The sequence below is a fragment of the Gobio gobio genome (genome assembly GCF_949357685.1).
Source record: "Gobio gobio genome assembly, chromosome: 4".
Lineage (NCBI taxonomy): Eukaryota > Metazoa > Chordata > Actinopteri > Cypriniformes > Gobionidae > Gobio > Gobio gobio.
In genome coordinates, this window is record NC_137100.1 from 7,483,457 (window position 1) to 7,505,548 (window position 22,092).

General features: G+C 37.1%; 2 protein-coding genes across 3 annotated transcripts; one reads left to right on the forward strand and one right to left on the reverse strand.

Annotated features, from left to right (window-relative positions):
* Positions 1-936: 936 nt before the first annotated feature.
* sebox (SEBOX homeobox) lies at positions 937-3,476 on the reverse strand. Its single transcript, XM_079813698.1, has 3 exons — positions 3,067-3,476; positions 2,271-2,473; positions 937-2,187 (listed from the first exon to the last, which is right to left on the reverse strand). The coding sequence occupies exons 1-3, from the start codon at positions 3,164-3,166 to the stop codon at positions 1,582-1,584; spliced, it is 909 nt and encodes a 302-aa protein (XP_079669824.1). The 5' UTR covers positions 3,167-3,476; the 3' UTR covers positions 937-1,581.
* Positions 3,477-7,131: 3,655 nt separating this feature from the next.
* On the forward strand, positions 7,132-18,705 carry unga (uracil DNA glycosylase a). 2 transcript variants are annotated; one of them, XM_079813699.1, is made up of 7 exons: positions 7,132-7,323; positions 7,973-8,170; positions 8,284-8,379; positions 14,460-14,557; positions 15,051-15,139; positions 17,936-18,114; positions 18,259-18,705. In XM_079813699.1, the coding sequence occupies exons 1-7, from the start codon at positions 7,231-7,233 to the stop codon at positions 18,397-18,399; spliced, it is 894 nt and encodes a 297-aa protein (XP_079669825.1). In that variant the 5' UTR covers positions 7,132-7,230; the 3' UTR covers positions 18,400-18,705. The 2 variants fall into 2 exon arrangements, with proteins under 2 accessions (XP_079669825.1, XP_079669826.1); XM_079813700.1 differs by lacking the exon at positions 7,132-7,323 and having other exon boundaries at positions 7,568-8,170.
* The last annotated feature ends 3,387 nt before the right edge of the window (positions 18,706-22,092 follow it).

The window sequence follows — 22,092 nt, forward strand, 5'->3', positions numbered from 1 at the left end:
TGACATAAAATCTCTATTTTACATATAGCTATGGTAGACACTCAATAATAATTAGCAATAATAAAAATATATAATAATTGTTTTTGTTGTTGTTGTTGTTGTTATGCATTACAGCTTAAAGGTTGGCTCTACTGCCATCTTGTGCTGTATTAAAAAAAATGATCCGGAGACTGAAAAGGAAAATGAAAAGGAATTATTCAGGATCACCAAACATTGTGTACTGATCAACCTGTCTATGATTTTTTATTATATTTCCTGTTTTGCTTCTAACAAAATAAGCACATATCCCTTCAATATCTTCCTTTGGATTAAAGGATGTAGCTGCATCAGGAACACACATACAAGCAGACGCACAAAACAGAATATGACTGTAGATTTGACACCAGGATTATCAGAATGTATTATATTTTATTTGAAGATTATTTTGTGTGGAGATGATTATGATACATAGAGATCAGTGTCCAGTTATCCCTGTTATTTTCTCCATAATTACTTTGATAGTAATATACTGTTTGGATCTTCAAATCCAAATGTAATCTAAGACCCATAAGCTGATAAAACATGAGCCCTGAGGTTTTTTATTGTTATCTTTCATTTATTGTTCATGATTTTGTTTTTTTTACATTTATTGTTTATTCCCAGGTTTTGTTTTTGTTCTGCTGAGGTGGAATTTCATTTCTGTTTCGTGTTCTCGCAACACATTTTATCTCACATGTGGTTGTCTTATTCAAGATTATATAAAACAGTGCCTTTGATGTTATGAATAAAAGATTGGTCGGAAATTATTTATGTGTTATTATATGCTAGATTAATGCAACAATGTCCTAATATTTGTTATATTACATGTTTTGCAAACAAAGGAAATGCTTACTTGTGAAGATTTAGTATTGTCAGATGTAAGTGTAACAGATGTAACACGTCACATAAATCATTTTTGGTAACACTTTATTTTACAGTGTCATAAGATACATGTAGCTACTATAGTAATAACTATAAATTATGCATAATTACATGCAACTAACCCTAAACCAAACCCTATCATAACCCAATAGTAAGTACATGCTACTTAATATTACTCGGTACTTAAATAATATAATTACAGTGTAAAAAAGACACCTTAAAATAAAGTGTAACCGATTTTTTTATGACAAAGATATCTATTAATTTGTTAAAAGTGAATGTTAATAAATAGACAAGTCATCTATTTACATAAATATTAATACACACAATGTAAACATCATGATAAAGAGAAAACAGAGGAAAGTTTTACAATTACACCCACAGAAACACATTGAAAACATTATTTACATTTGTTCAAAACCACAATGTTTTGTATGAATTAAATTGAATAAGTTACTGTCAGGGAAACAGCTGGTGAGGTCAAAGCATTTTAGAGTGCAGTCTTTTTTTTTGCAATAGCAGCATTATCACAATCCTGCCAATGTTGGACAATCTTGTGCAAAATAACAGAATACTCTCAACTATTAACCACTGTAAACATAAGTACCAAATTTGAGACATACAACTGACAAATACATCAGTTTACCACAGATACAATAGCGTTTATGTAACAATAGATGTTTAGCAGTCTTCCAGATTGGTGACTACAGCTGCTTTATATATGAGGTCCGAAATATCTCCCAGTGAGGTCTGAGGGTAGTGTGTCAAAGCCTGTCTCTGTAGTGCTCCATCAGGAATCACTTGGTCCACACACATGGAGGAATACATGGGCTGACTGGCAGTACAGTAAGATTTCAGCTGATGTCCCGAAAACCCTTCATGGTGAGCAGTAAAGCAGTTATTCTGCCAGAGACCGTTCGTCTGGTTTTGGAACGAATACTGAGCCAGTCTTTCTGATGGACAGTTGGAGAAAGGTGACGCTCCAGGTGTTTCGGAGTATCTATTCCCCCACTGCAGAACTCCAGGCAGGTCTGGGGAAATAGAGGGTTGGTGTGGCGTCGGGTGAGGGAGATTTTGAGACCAGGGACTCAGAGCTTGTCTAAGGCTTTGCTGATGGTGACGCAGGCCTCTGTTGACCTCTGTGGCTCTTTCTTCGTGGATGCCAGAATTTGGTTCAAGATTAGTTGGTGGGAAGGTAGAGCTCACTTCCTTGCCTGGACTCCTCCTTTGTGGTGTGGTCAGCTTCTTGCTTTTCATACTGCGAGCCCGTCTGTTTTGGAACCACACCTGTGAATAAATATTAAAATGTCAAATCAAAGACGGATTGAAATAAAAATAACATAATTTTCATCGTACTGCGGTTTTATTACCTGAATTTTGCTTTCTGGAAGCAGTGTGAGCGCAGCCAGTCTTTCGCGCAGCGTGATGTCTGGATACGGCGTAATCATGAACGCGCGCTCCAATTCTGACAATTGCGCGCGGCTAAAAATCGTCCTCTTCCTTTTCCTCTGTCCCTCAGCTTGGCAAGCTCTTTCGAGTTCAGGAGAGGACAGCGTATGCTTGCTTGTTTCATCTAAAAAACCAAAGTCACTTGTTAAGTAAAACACATATTTCCCCATTCATTCTATAAAAATAAAGTTCCCGCGCGCGCCTTGCCATAGAATAACCTTTCTGGGTTCTTAAAATAACCATTTTAATATTCTAAAGAACCTTTTGTCCAATTGAAAAGTTCCATGGATGTTAAAGATTCTTAATGGAACCATCAAACCTCTGTTTTAAGAGTGTTCTTTTTGGAACGTTGTTACAACGAATGTTCTCTTTAGAATATTTATATCGAAAATAACACACTCTAAAAAAAAAGAGGTTCTAGCCTATATGGCACCAAAAATGGTTCTTGGCTCGTAATCATAGGGGAACCTTTTTTAGTGCTATGCAATTTTGGTGCTTCAGTGGTTCTTCACCGGTTCTTTGACTAAGGTGCTATATAGCACCTCTGAAGAACCAAAATTGGTGCTATATGGCACTAAAAAAGGTTCCCCTATGATTACGAGCCAAGAACCTTTTTGGTGCCATATAGAACCTTTTTTTTTAAAGTGCACAAATGAAATAAGAACATTGATTATTAATTGCGTAGTCAATAACAATCCAACAAACCAAAGTTCTCACCTGTAAACTGGACCATGTTTGTGTTGAAAATAAAATCGCTTTCAGTGTCCACGGTTATTGTTTTGACTAGATCGAACGATTGGTCAAAAAACAATGCCATAGTCCAGTCTGCGCAATACAAGTTCAGTTCTCGGAGGTTCCAGTCCTGCCCGCGTCCAACGCTGAAATGTTTCCGAGCGCGTTTAAACCCACCTACTTTATACCCGCTCCTTTCACACCCACGCGCTCCTCTCGCCCTTCAAGGTGTCGTCGCAGGCACAGCGACAGCCCGAATCAGAGAACTATCGTTCAACTTTGATCCCCCCCACCCCGGTAGGGTAATCCCTCTAGCATGTCTGGCAACTTCGTGCCCATCTCCTGTAGCTGCCGTGTCGACAGGAAAGCAGACATTCCGCTTCTGTCTGATGGGCGTCCTGCGGCTGTGTATCACAGATCCTTTATCAGGCAAATAAACACACTCGCGTGAAAGCTCAGGGCATGGACACCAGGTCAAAAACAGATTTTTCCACAGAGAATGTTGCTGTTGGATCAAGTTGTTTCCATGCAAATTTTCACTGCACAATTAATAGGCATAGGCCTACATCAAATAAAATGAACGTAGGCTGTATAAAATAAACAAATACAATTGTTAAATAATAATATAAATAAAATACTATACAATAAAAAAACAGCCACTAAAGAGACCCAATGAAAATACTGAAGATGGACAACATTATTCTTTAGTGTATTTTTTTTATGTTTTATTATTTTATTTATATTATTATTTAATAATTGTATTCGTTTAAGTTGAATATAAAATACATATATTCATAGTTGAATATAAAATACACACACACACACACACACACACACACACACACACACACACACACACACACACACACACACACACACACACACACACACACACACACACACACACACACACACACACACACACACACACACACACACACACACACACACACACACACACACACACACACACACACACACACACACACACACACACACACACACACACACACACATGTGTGTGTAGCTATTTTATATTCAACTAGGAATATATGTATTTTATATTCAACTTCACAATAAAAAGGGGAAATAAATAAAAGTTTTTTTGCGTTTTGAGTTTCATTCATCAAACATTTTGTTCTCAAAAATGTTATTCAAAATGATCTGAAAAGTGAAATTTGTGTACAGTCTGGCACCGCTTTGATTTGAAAACCAGGGCATCAGTTAGGCTAAACATAGGCTAAGTGTTCCGTGATACCTATAATATTTTTAGACCTATTCCCTGGATATGTTTTTCTAATATCCAGGGACATATTATTATCTAAGGATGATATTAAGGATTAAGAGCGGTGTACGACGAATGAACAGTAATCTAAACCCGAGATTACTTCAGTAATCTGTGCGTTTTTGAACTTTGTTGGCATGAGCCTCCATCACTTTCAGGTCAACATGCGAAACATTCGAAAGACAATTTTTTTTACCATCTTACCAAATGCACACTATTAATATAGCCTATTATATTATTAATATTATATTAATATAGCCCCTGTCTGCGTCAAGTGTTCCAATATTTATTATATTGTGAAAATGACACTTTTATTACATTATTTAGCCCAATACATTGTGCTCAGAATACACACCCAGGCCATTCCAGGCGCTTTGATATGAAAGGACTATTGATGGCGACAAGTGGCTCCATCAACTTCTAAACGAGATGAAACGCAAACACTCCAGCCACATCTGACGTTTAACACCGTGTGGGGGAAATGTGTATTTTCCTGGTTTTAAAGCTGTCAACGATAATACATGGATTGCGCTTTCTGGAATGTACGCATAGGCTACATGTTTTTAATTATTAAAAATGAACCTCTCAATACAATACACAATGTTGTTGGCACAGATGGACGGGATCAGAAAATACCACCAGTCCTCGAAAAAACACAAATAATTTGAATGTATCATTGAATTATTTTTAGAGGGTTTTTTATTCAAGCAAAGTGGTTAATTTCTGTGTGTTTTGCTGTGGTTGTTTAATATAGGCTATAATTCAACACTGGCATCATCTCTCTTTTTCTCCACGAGTCTTTTTTTTATTTATTAATTTAGCTTGATACATATTCATTCACCTTTACAGAAGAAAATGACTGAAGTAAGGAAAACAACGTTTTGCTACAAACAATAGGCTACATTTTTGCTTGATAAAGCCCTGATAAACAAAATGATAAACAATTTTCAGATCATATACAGCAGCCTGGAAATCATTACAGTAACCCACTTAAAATGAACTAATCTCATTCTACATTAATAATATCAAGTGACATCTGCAAGCAAATATGCTAGACCCTTATTTTTAGCACAAGCGCATTTTTTTCAGTATTACTTTATGCTCTAAAAAAAATGCTGGGTTGTTGTTTCAACACAAATTTGGGTCAAATACGGACAAACCCAGCCGTTGGGTTAACTTTTTTTAAATAAAATTTTCATCCCAGCGTTTGGGTTTGTCTGTTTGTCCCAAATGTGTGTTAAACAACCCAGCATTTCTAGAGTGCACTCAAAAAAAAAAAAAAAAGGTTCTATATGGCACCAAAAATGGTTCTTGGTTCGTAGCCTAATCATAGGGGAACCTTTTTTAGTGCTACATAGCACCAATTTTGGTGCTTCAGTGGTTCTTCAGCTGTTCTTCAGAGGTGCTAAATAGCACCTTAGTCAAAGAACCGGTGAATAACCTCTGAAGAACCACTGAAGCACCAAAATTGGTGCTATTTAGCTCTAAAAAAAAGGTTCCCCTATGATTACGAGCCAAGAACCATTTTTGGTGCCATATAGATTTTTTTTTTTTTTTTGAGTGCACTCTAGAAATGCTGGGTTGTTTAACACACATTTGGGACAAACAGACATTGTATAGCCTACAATAACATTTAATAATCAGAACTGTAAAATAGGCTACCTTTCGTCTTTGATTTGACACTTTTTGTGAAATCTTTTGCTTGAGAAGTGTTGTTGGTGTAATATTTTTTCAAAAAAGTAGCCTATATTTCATTCTCTGTGTGCTACATAGCAAAAAATAAGGATTTAGTCTAGTATGGTAGCTATATATGAACAAGAATGTTCATTATAACAATAGGCTACTTCTTGTTTCGTTGTTGTTTTTTGCCACAGTTTTAACACATTTCAAAATGCTGTGGCAATCGCAGTCATCCTCACAACATTATTAATCACAGTTGAGAAAACAATTTTGAGTTGCAAAGATCAACAATGTAAGGGTACGAATGAGATCGTATGAAGTAGCCACCAATTCAGCAAAACGTAAAATAGTTCTGAATTGCCGTGAAAGTGTTGGTTTGCTTCACCACCAGTGCCCACACAGGGTCGCTGTGGTTATTAGCATTGTCTTTTCTATGCTAATACTGTCTCGTGTGCTTGCAAGGTTAATCTTTTGGGATGTCATCTGTTTTCTTTTCTGTTATCCGTTATCTTTTCCCCTCTGCCACATCCCTTTTCATTAAAGAATTTATCATCATGATTATTATTAATAAAACTAGGCCTAAATAGTAGTAGTAGTAGCCTAGTAGTATACAAAACAGAGTTATAGGTACAAAAACATTATAACCATGGCATACACAAGCCTTTTATTCATGCCAAAATCAATTTAATATCAACTAAATTATACCAAGTAGCTTATAGAACAACAGCAACAACAATAAAAGTCAGAGAAAAACATTTAGGCTTTAGTCTATAATAGGTAGTTTTTGACATTCCAAAGATTTTTTTGTGCCCATCATAGACATAAGAATTATAGTCAACCCTGAATCCAAGAGTTTGTGTCGTAGTAAAATAAAATATTCTTGAGGCGCGTATATATTTTTTTTTACTAAATGTTTTGACAAACACATTCACAAAAAAAGAAAGATTTTTTTTCTCTATAGTTTTGAATATAGGCTACTTAGAAAGTGTGCTATTACAAGGGTAACATTTATGTAAAGTTGTAACAACTTATTTTGTCACCCTACACACACACACACACGCTGAATGTGACGTCATCACGTCAACACAGAAGTCTGGCGGGAGTTATAACTGCACGCACCCACACCTCGAGTATTGCTCTTCTAAAGTTTATTTCGTTTAAATATTCGTTTTATTTTCGCCGACATGATTGGACAGAAAAGTATTAAGTCGTTCTTTTCGCCAGCGTCCAAAAAAAGAAATCTGGACGAGATACTCACGGGGGACGCAAGAGAAGATGTGAGTAAAACACACTTTATTCTGGGGCTGGTGGCCTGAAAGCAGATTAGTCATATATCGACACATTTCGGCTGAAATATGAATGAAAGTGGTGGTGGTTTATGTGTCTGTTGAACATATTGTCATTCACGAGCAAACAGAATTGGCTCTGACTGACACCTCGTTGTTCTTTTTTCTCCCTTCCCGCGAAATAGTTTACACAATTCCGGAAGTAGTTTTACGTCACTTTAGCCTGGGAAAACCCAGACTACTTCCGGCGAATTTAGATTTGCTCTGCTAGTAACTCAGTTACTACTGAGAATTGTCTGGTTTTAACCAGGCTAACGTCACTTGGCTTTAACGTCTATCACTTCAAACAACACACACTGCTAAAATGTTAGCGTCAACAAAATTGGATATAAATTTCACATATTTTAGTTGCTTATAAATCAAAATCTCACGAATTCTGTTCGTGACTTTATATATGGTGGAGCTCTAAAGGGTTACTTTATAATTTGAGTCTATTTCTATTTCTTTTACTCTCTACGCCGTAACAAATAGACAAATGTTTTCAAATATATCATGTCTAAGGTTTTTAAATGTACAAATGCCCACTCTTTTTGCCAAACGAACGTGGAATTCAACCAAATACATAAAAATATCGCCTCAGGGGAAAAAGCAAAAGTTGGAGAGCGATGACGTCACGTTCCCATCACCATCATTGAGTCCTGAGCAACTGGAGCGGATCTCCAAAAACAAAAAGGCGGCTCTGGAGCGGCTCGCTGCACAACAAGTGGCTCCGGACGGGTTTGGAGAGAGCTGGAGGAAAGCCCTCAACGCTGAGTTCGGAAAGAACTACTTTAAGTCAGTAAGTGACTTACACATGAAAAATCATTTTCATTTTAACCCTTGATAAAAGAAGAGTGATACAACATTGTTTCTCTTCCGCAGTTGATGACTTTTGTTGCTTCTCTTCCGCAGTTGATGACTTTTGTTGCTGAGGAGAGGAAGAAACACACCATCTATCCACCTCAGCATGAAGTTTTCACCTGGACACGAACATGTGACATACAAGATGTGAGTTGAATGTCATCGTTCATATGTAAGGCCTGCTACAGACTGTGCAGTTTCGGCAATCCTTTAAGATCATTACAAATCACACTCTCCGATTTGAACCACTTCCATATGTGGTACTTAATCCGATACAGGGCAGATGTTTTGCAATGTGACCTTAGTCTGAACAGTCAAATCGGAATTTATGCAACTTTTACGTCTCTAGATCGACATTTGTCACAATTCTGGAGTCACGTTAAAAAAGTTTTACATACCCGAAGTTGTCATGACAGTTGCGAAAGGTAGTGAAAGGCAGTGTTGCCACAGTTACTTTGAAAAATTAATCTAATTACTGATTACTCCTTTAAAAAGTAACTTAGTTACTTTACAGATTACTTGAAACACACACATGTTGTAAAACTCGCACATGACAAGCCGCTATAAGCAGGTAAGTTACCATTATAAGTTATACATTTTACAGTACCATAGAGATGTCCTGCTGTAGTCGTCGTTGCTGCTTCTCCTGTTCAATTTCAGCCTCTAGATCTGATTCTGGATCATATATGTATGGCTACATCCGTAAAAAACGTTTTTTCCACGTTTAAGGATGTCACAGCTTTCAGCTCTCAACGCAATCGCTGTGCGCGCTTGTGATTCTTTAGCTCCGCCCACACGATACGCCCCCATCCGCTCTGTTTTTTTCCGGAAAGACTCGGTACAGCGTATCTTTCTTTAATAGATATAATAAAACTAAAGACTTTTCGGAGATATGAAGGATGCAGTGCTACTCTATAGGCACTTAAGATTGACATGAGATTGACTGAAACTGAGTGTCTGTCTGCCGGATGTCCTTCCGTTGTCGCCTACACTGTTATCTTCTCACGCTTTGCCCTTTCTTCATTTTAGCCTTCGTCATTCTTATCTCCACCTGTGGTTTTTGACACCCTTTCTTCAACCCTGTGTGCCCTCTTGTTAAACTTTGTGGTTGGCTACAACTATTTTAGTTCATGAACTTGACTTTCACAACTTCTGCTCATTTCTTTTTTTGATTATTATCAAGTTTTTAAAGTTATTTTATTCGATATAGTCAAGTGCAATATCATTCTATGTATTGCAGGTACTTTCCAAGCAAATAGCATTCAAGCATCTTAATATAACATTAACTTAAAGGTCCCATGGCATGAAATTTTCATTTTATGAGGTTTTTCAACATTATTATGAGTTCCCCTAGCCTGAATATTGTCCCCAAGTGGATAGAAATGTTGATCGGTGTAAACCCGAGTTCTGGCTGTCTCTCTCTGCCTTTGAGAAAATGACAGGCCAGACTAGCCAATCCTGAAGTCTCCTGGTTTGACGTCCAAGCAGGAACGGTTTCCTCCCTTTCCTCCGCCCAGAGAATCTGCCACGCCCATGCAAGCGCTCGAGTCGAGAGATCATTACTTGTGAACGCTGGCAGTTTCTCAGTGTTTGGATGTACAAATGAAAACAGAAGTCTTTTTTCAGTTCCTTCTGATCTGTGATCAGTGATTTCTGATGTGTAGCTAATTATTTATTATTCGTGCACACAATGCGGCTTCTCTCTCTCCAGACAGAACGGTGTTTTCGTGTTTTATATCTTGTGAGTCAGTGTTTTTGTACGTCCTCGTCGCGTCTATCGGTTCTAAAATGTGCATACAGTCATGAGTTTCTGCTCAACATCAGCAGAGATAAACCTCACACACGCCGAAGCTCGGCCTCCAACATCCCCGACCCCCAGTACTGCATCTGGCCCACAGCGGAGGCACCAAACGCGGCGTGAGATTAAGCAGAAGGGGGTAAGCGTGAGCATATCTGGGCTAGGCTAGCCAGCTTTCCCCACAATAAACTGGATTACATTCGATTACTGCTGTTGTGTCTTTGTTTGCGCTGTGTACTCAACGCGCGTCACTGACGCTTTTATTTTATTTTACACTTTATCAACACTTACTTTTAGCTCGTTCATCTCGACAGCTGTAATGGTACTTTGCATGTGTTACAAAGTTGGTAGAATAATGATGAAGAGAAGACGGACTCGGTGTGACTGGGACTCGTGTTTATTCAGAACTCTCAAATACAAACACAATAAACTCGCGCTGACTGACAGCGCTCTCATAACTCAGTAGTTACTATAAATAACTTTGTTAGCAATCGCTGAGCTCCATCTCTGGTACATTAGTGATGTCCGGTTCGCGAACGATCTTTCTTTTGAACCAGTTCTTTTTAGTGAACCGAATCAGTTCACCAAATCGGACTGAATCGTTCTAAACGGTTCGCGTCTCCAGTCAGCGCTGATCCATAATTGACTAAAGTTACTAACTTTCTGACATGAGTGACAGTCCCTCCGACTAGAAATAGACTAATAACCTGAAGTATATGCTGTTAATAAAACAGTTCAGACATGCTGAGAACTGATGTGAAGTGAACTCAGGTCCATCCGTCTCTCTGGCAGCAGCTCGTGCCTGCTCGTGCCTCGTTAAACACACGCCCCCTCCGCTCATATAAAATGCAAAGATGTCAGCCAATCACAACAGTGGGTGTTTTTACTGAAGTCTCACAGCAGACACGCCTCTTGAAGCAGGGCATTCAGCCACAGGCCAAACAGCAGTATAGAAAAAAATGCCTTTTATTTCTAAATTATGACATTTTATGATGTAAAAGTCATACTAACAATATAAGTACAGCTCAGGAAACATTATAAAATAATAGAAAAATGCCATGCCATGGGACCTTTAAAAGCAAGCAAAATAATTTCTTTGAAACTAAACTAAATATCAATATCACGAAACAGATTCAATAGCGAAAAGATAAAATCCATGATAGCTTTCCAAAAACGGAAAAAAAACATTTGGAGGGCTTGTGGTCAGAATAAAGAAAGAAGAAACGCTCACACATCAGCATTAAGTAGTTCAAATGAAATGTAATTCCAAGGTAATATAATACACAGTGTAGTCTTTTTTTAAAAATGGAAATATATATAAAAAAAAAAACATGTTAATACTGTGGAAATATCGCAATTACTGTAAATTAGAGATGACAATCCGTGACATCCTACTCTGAGCTGTTCACGTCATCTGACTGGAAATTATGCACTATTAACGCCTAAATACATGGTACAAGTAGGAGGTCTTAAAAAAATTCCGGTAACACTTTATTTTAAGGGTCCAGAATAATGCATTAGTTAAGCATTAATTAAGGGTTAACTTGTTCACAACTAAGCATTAGTTAAGCACGAACACACTAGTAATTAATGATTAACTTTACATTTAAAGGGTCCGTAATTATGCATTAGTTAAACTAGTAATTAATGATTTGCTTGTTCACAATTATGCATTAGTTAAGCATGGACACAATAGTTATTAATGATTAACTTAACATTACAGTAAGGGCATATTAGACATTATTTACAACTTAATAAGCCATATATTATTTTTCTGTAGCTGTGTAATTATATCTCTGTATTTTCTGTTAAGTTAATTGAACAATAAGCTAGTAATTGTGTTTAATTACTGCTGATTTTGCCGTTATAAATTACTAAAATAGTGTAATAAAGACAATTTGAGCCCCTATTCTGAAGTGAAAGTTTTATTCTCATTAATTATGGCACTTATTGAATGATATTTAAGTTTATTAACCAGAATAAGCCAATAATTAAGCCTAACTACCATTAATACAGTACTAATAAAGGCAATTTAATACAGTACTAATAAAGGCAATTTAATACAGTACTAATAAAGGCAATTTAATACAGTACTAATAAAGGAAATTTGACCCCCTATTCTAAAGTGAAAGTTTAATCCTCATTAATTATGGCACTTATTCAGTGATATTTAAGTTTATTGACCAGAATATGCAGCTTTTACGGACACAAAACATACTTTTGTTGTATATTTGGATAAATGGTTTAAGGTAAGGTTAACATTGAAACAAACGTAGGCTATTATGTATTACAGAAAAAAAAACGAAAAGTATATTTTATTAAATTTTAGTAACAATATAGCATTACAATTATATGTTGAGCCACTAATCTCACTCAAACCTCTAAACCTACATATAAACATTTCTTAAAAGTATGTAACGTTAGGGTGAACTCATGAAGAAAAAACGAACAAAAGTGTAATCACAATAATTTCTTTATTGTGAAAATGTCAAAAGCGGTACCAATAGTAGTCCAAATGATGATGTGCTGCAGTCGGAGTCCTCTCTGGCGATATAGATAATTTAAGTTATTTAAAAAAATCTCGAGGGCCAGAGGTGCACAGACCTAACAGCACCTTTCAGTAAAATGTAAATATATCAAATTATGTAAGAAAATACTAAAGTTGTATTAATCCTGTTTTACAGAAAACATCTACTCTGTGCACAACACTTGAAAGGGAACTTCTGTTTTTTAAAATATCTCGCTTGGCATTGAACTTTGAGCTTTATAATTTTACAGGTATTATTTATGCTCTAACAGCAACATTACACACTAACTAAAGTTTGAAAAATGGGATCACGAAGAACAGGACCTTTAAGAGGTGGCTTTATGAGAGTGGCACTTATATAGATCAGTGGTGCACATGCTTTTGGTGTGAGCTCGAATCCTACGGGAATGACTAAAATGATGTACAATACAAGCACTATTTAACCAGAGCGAGTGACTGGAGGCAGGTGTGTGTCAATTCGCCGCTGGAGAGAAGAGAGAGTGAGAACGCGCGGCTGGTATCAGTGTATCGATACTGCAGAAGAGTATTGGAACTAGGGCTGCACGATATGAGGAAAAGCTGCGATGTGCGATAACATTGTTTAATATTGCGATGACGATATGACTTGCGATAAATATTCAAATGTGAATGTTTAGCGTGAAATGCGCTATACACATAAGCTTGACCAAGTCTAATAGCAAGCACAAACTGTGTTAAATAAAGTAAAGTTTGAAGTAAAATGTATCTGTCCTACTCCGTTTTCTACTTTACCACAGTAAATGATGCGAATAGCCTACTCCTAAATAAATCAAACAAGGAAGAAACGTTTAATCCCCTGTGAGAGACGTAAATGAGGATTTGGGAAAATGAATAAGAGATTCCATGTCCAGTAGAATAAAATGGAGTAAGCCTATTGTTAAATTCGTGGAAAATCGTGTGACCAGATAGCAGAACGCAAGCGAACTTAAATTTAGCTCACCACACAAAGCCTTCCTCTCTCGCTCAGCATAAATCCTTATGTTTCCATGGCTGTGATGTAACATTTAACAGCGAACCTATTATTTATTTTGTAAATAAAGCTTTGTGCTTCACTCGTGTCATAATATTCACGTAAAACAGCTTCACATACAAAAAAAAAGTGTTTTGGCCGACCACCGCCGGTGCTACTGCTTAGTTGACGTGCAACTTTACATTCTCCTATGTGCTGATTTACCAGCCCAAGCGCCGTTGGCCCCGTTTGACGTTAGCTAAATATTTTATAATTTAAACAGGATTTGATGGCCGCATTCCTACACTTATAAAATGCAATTCAATGTGGAAGTAATCCAAGTATTCACAATACGTTACTCAGATTGGCGCATGTAAACTGTTTTCCCTTATTCATCGTATCAGGCTGTCTGTTGCGATGTGTTCATTGCGCGAGTTCATATCGCGAAGACGATGAAAATTCGATGTATCGTTCAGCCCTAATTGGAACACTTTCAGATATATTGAAATATTGATATTTTTGACAACACTACTATGAATGCATTTTACAAGTTGAAATCTTTGGAGTTTTGGAGGATGATCAGATATCTCTTTTAATTTTATTAACTTGTGTTTACATCACTCAAATAGCGAGCTCGGCCGTTTACAGAGAAACAGTGGTTGTGAGACAACTGACCAATCCTGAGTGGCGACGTCACTACATGGTTCACGCGGTTAGCCAACTGTGCTGAGAATTTCGGGTGCCGTGCCGAACAAAGCTTAATGGAAACATAACTGGAACCATTCATTACTGTTCTTAGAGCCGTTTGGTCCCACAGTAGAAAAGCATCTATAGTCAGTGAAAAGGGTCATAGGAGTTGCTTGAAATGGCATCATGCAGAAATGATATTTTCTTTCTTTTTCTTGTGATTCTAGGTAAAGGTAGTGATACTTGGCCAGGACCCTTATCATGGGCCGAACCAGGCTCATGGGCTTTGCTTCAGCGTTCAGAGACCTGTGCCACCTCCACCAAGGTATTGTCTAGCAGTCGCCAAGTCAGGGTGTATTTATATACTTTTCCCAAAACACATAATTTCAAAGCAGCTTTACAGATTACTATATTGTGATATGTATCCATGAGTTGTGCATCTTGAGACTGTTGCCAGTCATGACTCACATGAGCCGCCTACTGGTGCATGTGCAATCATTCTCCTAATTATTGCTTTTTACTTGACTTTATTTACATATTTGACCTTGAAGGAATCCAATAGTAATCAGATTACATTACTTTCATATTGCGGTGCTTGGATTATGTTACTGAATACTTTGTGTATGAAGTAATTTGTAACTGTTACAGAATTTTAAAGTAACCCTCTCAACTCGTGACAAATTATATTCTGGCAGCTTATGTTTAATTTCAACCTGTTATTTTGAATGACATTGAACATATAAGCAAAATTATTATAATGGCTAGATGATTCTTTTTTTTTGGATGCAATGATTTTATGAGACTTTTTCTGTTCACAGTTTGGTGAACATATTCAAAGAACTGGCTTCAGACATCGAAGGCTTTGAGCAACCCGGTCATGGGGATCTTACGGGATGGGCAAAGCAAGGTGTGTTTCCCCTGCTTTCTCCTTTTCATGGCTTACACTTTAATGGTTAAGTACACAACTGATGCCAGTCTTGCAAGATATGTAAAGAGAGACTCTTTTTACCAGTGCGGTCATTGCAGATTTTGGTTTAGAAATTGCTCTTTTTGTGAGCAATAACCACATTTCATTGCACAATAAATCAGTAAGAAAAACAAAGATTAAGTAGTGAAAGGCAAAATGAGATAAAGTCTTAAAATCCAAAAGACTGTCAGCCATATTGTTGTAGGCGGCGTTCCAATATATGATGCATTAGTGCTTCAGGTGACCCAAGTTTGAGTTTGTGGCTGGTTGGATAAACTGCTTGGACTAGTCTTACAAGTTAGTCATTAATTTGTTTTTCTTTAAAACCCAAGTCATAATTTGAAGTCAGGTAGATTGGTCTAATTTGAATCTGGAAAGTAAGACTGATTACCCCCTTGGCTAACTGTTAGTTGGTCAAACTAGCTCTTAACTCTTTCACCACCATTTACGAGATTTTCCGTCATACATGCTTCCCAGCCATTGAAGAGATATTTTCCTCTTTTGATATATTGACTTTGTACATATTCATACAACAAAGTATTCTGGGTGCCATGAAAGTTTTTTTATTAAACGCTGGTGGGGAAAGAGTTAAAGGGATAGTTCACCCAAAAATGAAAATGAGCCCATGATTTACTCACCCTCAAGTCATCCTAGCTGTATATGACATTCTTCTTTCAGACAAATACAATCTGAGTTATATTAAAAAAGTCCTGGCTAATCCAAGCTTTATAATGGCAGTAATCGTTGCTCTGTTTTTGAAGTCCATAAAAAATGCACCTGTCCGTCAAATAACGTGCTCCACACGGCCCTGGGGTGTTAATAAAGGCCTTCTGAAGCAAAAGTATTGTTTGTGTAAGAAAAATATCCATATTTAAAACTTTATAAAGTAAAATTTCGGCTGACCGCCTTCCGTATTCAATTTATTGAAGAAGTGTTGAAAGTGCCTCTGCTGATCGAAAGACAAACGCGACCAGGTACAAGTTCGTCATGACGTCACGTACGCATCTTGAATTGCGAGAAGGAATTTTTAAACACTTTTTTTGCAATTCACTTTAATATATTATCCTGCAGTTAGGCTCTATAAGGGTACGTTTGCATGACAACGATGTACTAAAAGGGGATCGTTTTCACATACAGATGACACCATTGCCCGCAAATGTTGCGGATCCGCAAAAACAATTAAAAACGTTGTATTCTACTGCCTGGCCAGTAGATGACGATGCCATTTTGTAAAGAAACACAATGCGCCTAAAGACTGAACATGTGATACGCACGCACATTACGTCACCGTTTTCACAAAATTCACATTTTTGTAGTTTACACAAAGATGATAATGCTATAGTTTTCCAAAACGTGCACTTTGAAACCCGTTTGCAGGTAAATAAACAGCCAAAGTGCATAAAGTTTTCCATTTTTAGTTGAAAATGGTGTTGTGTGAACAACCCCAAAGTGTGGTTGTTTTGTCAGGGCAAAGTCAGGACATATGTTTGATCTAAACGTTTGATTTACATTTTTAAAGTGAGGAAGCAAAACGCACCTTTACCTGTTACTTGATTTCAGGTGCTTAAACTTTAGCAAATCATATGAAAAATGTTGGCCTTGGTTTTGTTTTTGGGCTCTACTAGCCTGACAATCCAGACCCACATCAAGATGTTGGGTCTGGGAACACACTATTGGCAGGGCTCAATCCAAGGGGCGGGATAAATGGTTGTCTTTCAAATTCCCTCTACACGCAACAGGATATCGCTACAACCAACCAACAACCGTATCTGGTCTGCAAAACTCTGAACACATCTTCCTTTTTTAAGAATGACTTCAGTGCCGTTCTTTGTTAGCAGGGAATTCATGTGGAACCGTCACAACTCCACCGTCATTATGTTAAGCCCGCCCATTGACTCTATACACAATGTGATTGGCCTGAGGAGAGTTTGGTTTTTCCAGCTCGCATTGTCGCATTGTCAATTATATTTTCTGCCGCTAGGGTGCGTCTAGATTTCTGGGCTAGGTTAAAAAAAAAGTCATTATTTTTCAAATATTGATACCAATGGTGTCTATGATCAACTAATGGTGCGCTTTTCCACTGCCTGGTATTGCTCGATTGGGGTTCCAAGTTTGCCGTACCAAAATGTGACGTGTAAACAATGCAGATCACCGATTGGTCAGAGAGAATCTTCACTGCCAGCGCCATTGGATTTGCAACACGAGACACCAAACCCGCAAGCAGTAACAGCCACCGCAGTATCATTTGTTTGCACAACTTTTTTTAAGTGACTTGGAGAAAAAAAAACGTGAAAAAAGAAATGGCTGAATCGTGGTGAGTAGACGAGGTGCAGACGTTCCTCTCGTTGGTTGCGAAGGAGCGGATTGTGATTGGTCAACTGCTTTTGAGTGTGTTTGGGAACTGCCCCTTGATTTTGCTTATGCCTTGAGCAGGAATTATTTAAATGAGAAATACTGTGGCTTGTTTGTTCCCGAAATAACGTTTCTGTTTGTGCGTTCTCATGTAGGGAATAACTTGGTTTGACTTTGTGCTTTGTAACTTTACAGACCTTTTTCAACCTTAAACATCCAATATTACACACAACAAAGAAAGTTGAAAAACATAATAATATATATAATTCCAAAGTCGTGTCTACTTAGTTCATGTCTGTCATTATATCGCATATCCATATAAGCTCATTTTCTTGTGCATGTGAATGTGTTCAGTGACAACCCCTTTATGAATGGCTGTTGTAGGAGTCCTGTTGCTGAATGCTGTGCTGTCTGTGCGTGCGCACCAGGCCAACTCTCACAAAGACAAGGGCTGGGAGATCTTCACCGATGCTGTGGTACACTGGCTCAGCACTAACATGCAGGGTCTTGTTTTTATTCTCTGGGGCTCATACGCTCAAAAGAAAGGGGCTGCAATTAACAAGGTATGTTGGAAACAAAGAGCTTGCTTGTGATTCTTTCAGTTCATAACTGAACTAGAATTGCCAGTTTAAATATGTGAAAGTATATGCCAGTACATCCGATAAATATTCCAAATGGTTGTACATTGTTTTCTGATTGTTGACTAGAATCGACACCATGTTCTGCAAGCTGTCCATCCCTCGCCACTGTCTGCTCACCGTGGCTTCTTCGGATGTAAACATTTCTCAAAGACCAATGAACTGCTGAAGAAGTCAGGAAAGAAACCCATAGACTGGAACGCTTTGTGATGGTTTCCCTGTCTTGTAGATGGAATGCTGTTTGTCCTGTGTCAAACGTAAGCTTTATTTTTTTATTTTCAATTCCTGCAAAAATGATCAGTGTGTTGGTTCTGAATACATATATTTTTTTCCTTTTAAATTAATGTTTTTCCTTTCCCGAAGAGTTGGTAAATAGTTATTTGAATTACTTTATTGCTGTTCGTTTCCATCTACTTTTCTGCATTTATCCCTTTTATGTAGTCAAATGTACAACACTAACAACAGTGAAAGTTTTCGTGTTTGTGCCTGTTAATACAATAAACTATTTTTCTACTGAATGTTTTGTGCACTTGCTTTGTCAATCTAAATCTGTGTTTTAAGTAAGATAGACTATTTTGCAGTGTTTTAAAGCCAGATTAGATGTAATATCTGGCTTTTTCAGTGTAGAACATTATGGCCTGGTATTAAAGACCGGGTTTAGATTAAGCCAGGATTGGTTCAATTAGTACATTAAAGGTCCTGTTCTTCGTGATCCCATTTTTCAAACTTTAGTTAGTGTGTAATGTTGCTGTTAGAGCATAAATAATACCTGTAAAATTATAAAGCTCAAAGTTCAATGCCAAGCGAGATATTTTAATAAACAGAAGTTCCCTTTCAAAGCCTACAGCGAACGGCCGGTTTGGACTACATCCCTGTACATCCTGCTTTAATGACGTCAGTAGAACAGTTTATTGACTAACCTCCGCCCACAAGAATACGCAAAAAAGGGGGCGTGGTCTTGTTGCTCTCCCTCATGGAGAAGAGGAAGTGTTGCGTTCGGTTCGGTTGCATTTGTCGCCATGTCGTCCAGACGCTGTTATTTTCATCCCGTAGTCAAATCACCTTTGTTTGGCCTTCAGGGGCTGTAGATTGAGCGCGTTCATCTCCTCGTTATGGTAAGAGGCGTGACCTTTCCGGGCAACGTGCGTTAAGCTGCTGTCCAATCACAACACGGGAACCGCTGGCACAATCAGAACTCGTTACGTATTTCTGAAGGAGGGACTTCATAGAACAAGGAAATCATCAAGGCGTTTTTAGGACAGTGAAAACAGCGATATACAGATAAGTAAATTGTGTGAAAAATTCTGTGTTTTTTTACACGCGAAACATGAACACGTTATATTGCACACTGTAAACACAATCAAAGCTTCAAAAACATAGGAAAAACGGGACCTTTAAGTAGCTTTTATAAACGTACCTTAGAAAAAAAAACATTAATGGTGTGCATCTTAAGACAAAACAATGGCAACGACATATTTTATTTAAGATATACTCCTGAGACCAATAATTTTTTTATTTATTTAGTCCCCATGTTGTTACATTGTTTAGAGTATATGTTTAGGAAAACATTTTTGGAAATGGATATTTTATTCATATGTCTATGTTATGTCATATGCTATGTCCTCTGTAGTGGACACCAGGACTCAGTTGTTAAAAAAATTAAAACACATTATGACATCATTGACATGTATAGGCAAAAACAATTCGATTTTTATTTTTCATTCACCAATCAATTTTTAGGTTTCAGGATTCTTTTTAACCAAGCTTTGATTCATAAAAACGGAATGAATTGATATACCATTTACTTAAATACATAGTCCCATTCAATACAATGTGTAGACTATCAAATTTGCATATTAATGTGTTATTGGGACAACATGTAATGAGAAAAATTTAATAATGGGAGTATCAATTTGCAACATTTTCATAATAATATTGAATATTTCATAGGGATATTGATATATCATTTCTTTCCTTATTCACTTGCTGTGTCTCCCAAAATGCCTGATAAACATGCTGTAAGTCCCGGTGTCCTCTACAGAGGTCATGTATGAAATCAATAACAGAAAGTCATAGTTTGATCAGAAACGCCATAACATTTTCCTGATATGTTGATTTATGGCAAACAATTGGAAAATGTCATATTTAAATAATTAGAAAATATTGTCATATACCATAAGAGTGCTACATTTGATCATTAATGTCAGTCATTTTTAAAGACCAAGGAGTTGTCGTGTTGAAACCCAAAATCATTTGGTATCTCTGAAAAGCCCTGAATGTGTTCTTTACAGGACATCCAGACATTAAAACTGTGACGTAGTGTTAGAGAAATTCACTAAAATGTAATGTCCACTACAAAGGACAAGAGTTCTGCACCCAGGAGCAGTGTTGGGCAAAGTTACTTTAAAAAAAGTAATGCATTACAATACTTTTACTTAGTTACTTTTGACAGAAAGTAATGCGTTTTTACTTTTTCTTTTTTCACCTGGGCTGTGCTTGCTTGCTTTGTTTTTAATAGCAAAAAAACCCTCTTCCTTCAGCAATAAAAAGTCATTTTGCTTATTTGTATGGTTGAATTGGATCATCAAAAGTCAGCAGTAAATACATTGGTTAATAAAGTGAGATTAAATACATAAGGATATTTGTGTTATTTAACATAATTATAACAGGTTTGTGTAATATTCTAACAAACCTTTCAGCTGTGCTGCCATTCTGAATTGCAGAAGAATGGGATGCAGGAGAAGAAAGTTTAAAGGTGCACTGTGTAAATTTTAGCGGCGAGGTTGCGAATTGCAACCGTTCACCGCTCACCCCTCCTTTTCGGAGCCCGTTGCTACGTATGACACAGTCGTTTGAAGACTGTGATTGGTTGGTTGTCCAAAAAGGGGAAAAAATGAGTGCTTTTAAGTATAGGGTCTATTCTAAGCCTTCACTTTGAATTTACAAGCGCAAATTGTCCTATTTTACCGTTCTCTCTCACTCACACACACACACACACACACACACAATATATAAATGTACACTGACAAATTAAAATAAGCATAATTAATTTGTGCTCGTTTAAATAATTTAAATTTATTTTTTTATTTTAATTTTAAAAAATTAATTGGTTTAATGGGAATTGCATGTGTTTTTGTTTAAATTGAGATCAAATAAATTGATTGCGACCACTTACGATAATTTTTTTTAGTAAATTCAACAAATAATTTTTTTCAGTGTATATAAATCCTTTTATTATTTACCATGCTGTTAATTTCCTATAAGGTATTTGATTGGCTTAGAATTATAAACATTGTTCCACTCTTTCCAATTACACTGATTGCTGGCATGTCTATTTAATTGGTGGTTTGAAAGTTGGTTTTAATGCAACAAACATGATCTAATCTATAGCGTCTGATTAAGTCACTGTCATCCATTGTCTGCAACACATTTCTTCTCCCTCTTCGTCTTTCTGCCATTTTCTCCGCTGCTAAAGAAACTCTTAAGCCTCTTAAAAGTCCTCGTCCGTGCTCCTAACAAATTTGACCTTAAGACCTCTTTTAAGGGTTAAGATGCTTTCTGAATTACTTTTTTCTTTACTAGGATTTTTTAGTTAATTTTAAGAGTAAACGGCCACATTTCTAAGAATTTTCTTAGAATTTTGTCACTAGGAGCTACTCTTTGCATTAAGATTCTTTATGAATACGGGCCCTGTTCACCCGGGACGATTTTTGTGTGCGTTTATCGCTGACGTTTAAAGCCTCATGACTAAACAAAGGGCAACAATGTGAGTGTGCACACCGACGTGCAAAACGGCAGGCGTAAAAACGTCATTTAAAAAAAAAAAAACGCCTTGGTTTTTTTGGGGGTTTTTTGACGCGGCACGTTAAAAACCGGCCGACAAATGAGATCAGCGTTTAGTTC

What these genes read in the sequence shown, in the direction of transcription:
- sebox (XM_079813698.1), bottom strand. Translation starts at nt 3,166, where the DNA reads ATGGCATTGTTTTTTGACCAATCGTTCGATCTAGTCAAAACAATAACC. An exon ending in AAACATGGTCCAGTTTACAG is followed by an intron (nt 2,474 to 3,066) that starts GTGAGAACTTTG and finishes TTGGTTTTTTAG; the next exon opens with ATGAAACAAGCAAGCATACG. An exon ending in TTCCAGAAAGCAAAATTCAG is followed by an intron (nt 2,188 to 2,270) that starts GTAATAAAACCG and finishes ATTTATTCACAG; the next exon opens with GTGTGGTTCCAAAACAGACG.
- unga (XM_079813700.1), top strand. Translation starts at nt 7,868, where the DNA reads ATGTTTTCAAATATATCATGTCTAAGGTTTTTAAATGTACAAATGCCC. An exon ending in CCTGTGCCACCTCCACCAAG is followed by an intron (nt 14,558 to 15,050) that starts GTATTGTCTAGC and finishes TTCTGTTCACAG; the next exon opens with TTTGGTGAACATATTCAAAG. An exon ending in AAGGGGCTGCAATTAACAAG is followed by an intron (nt 18,115 to 18,258) that starts GTATGTTGGAAA and finishes ATTGTTGACTAG; the next exon opens with AATCGACACCATGTTCTGCA.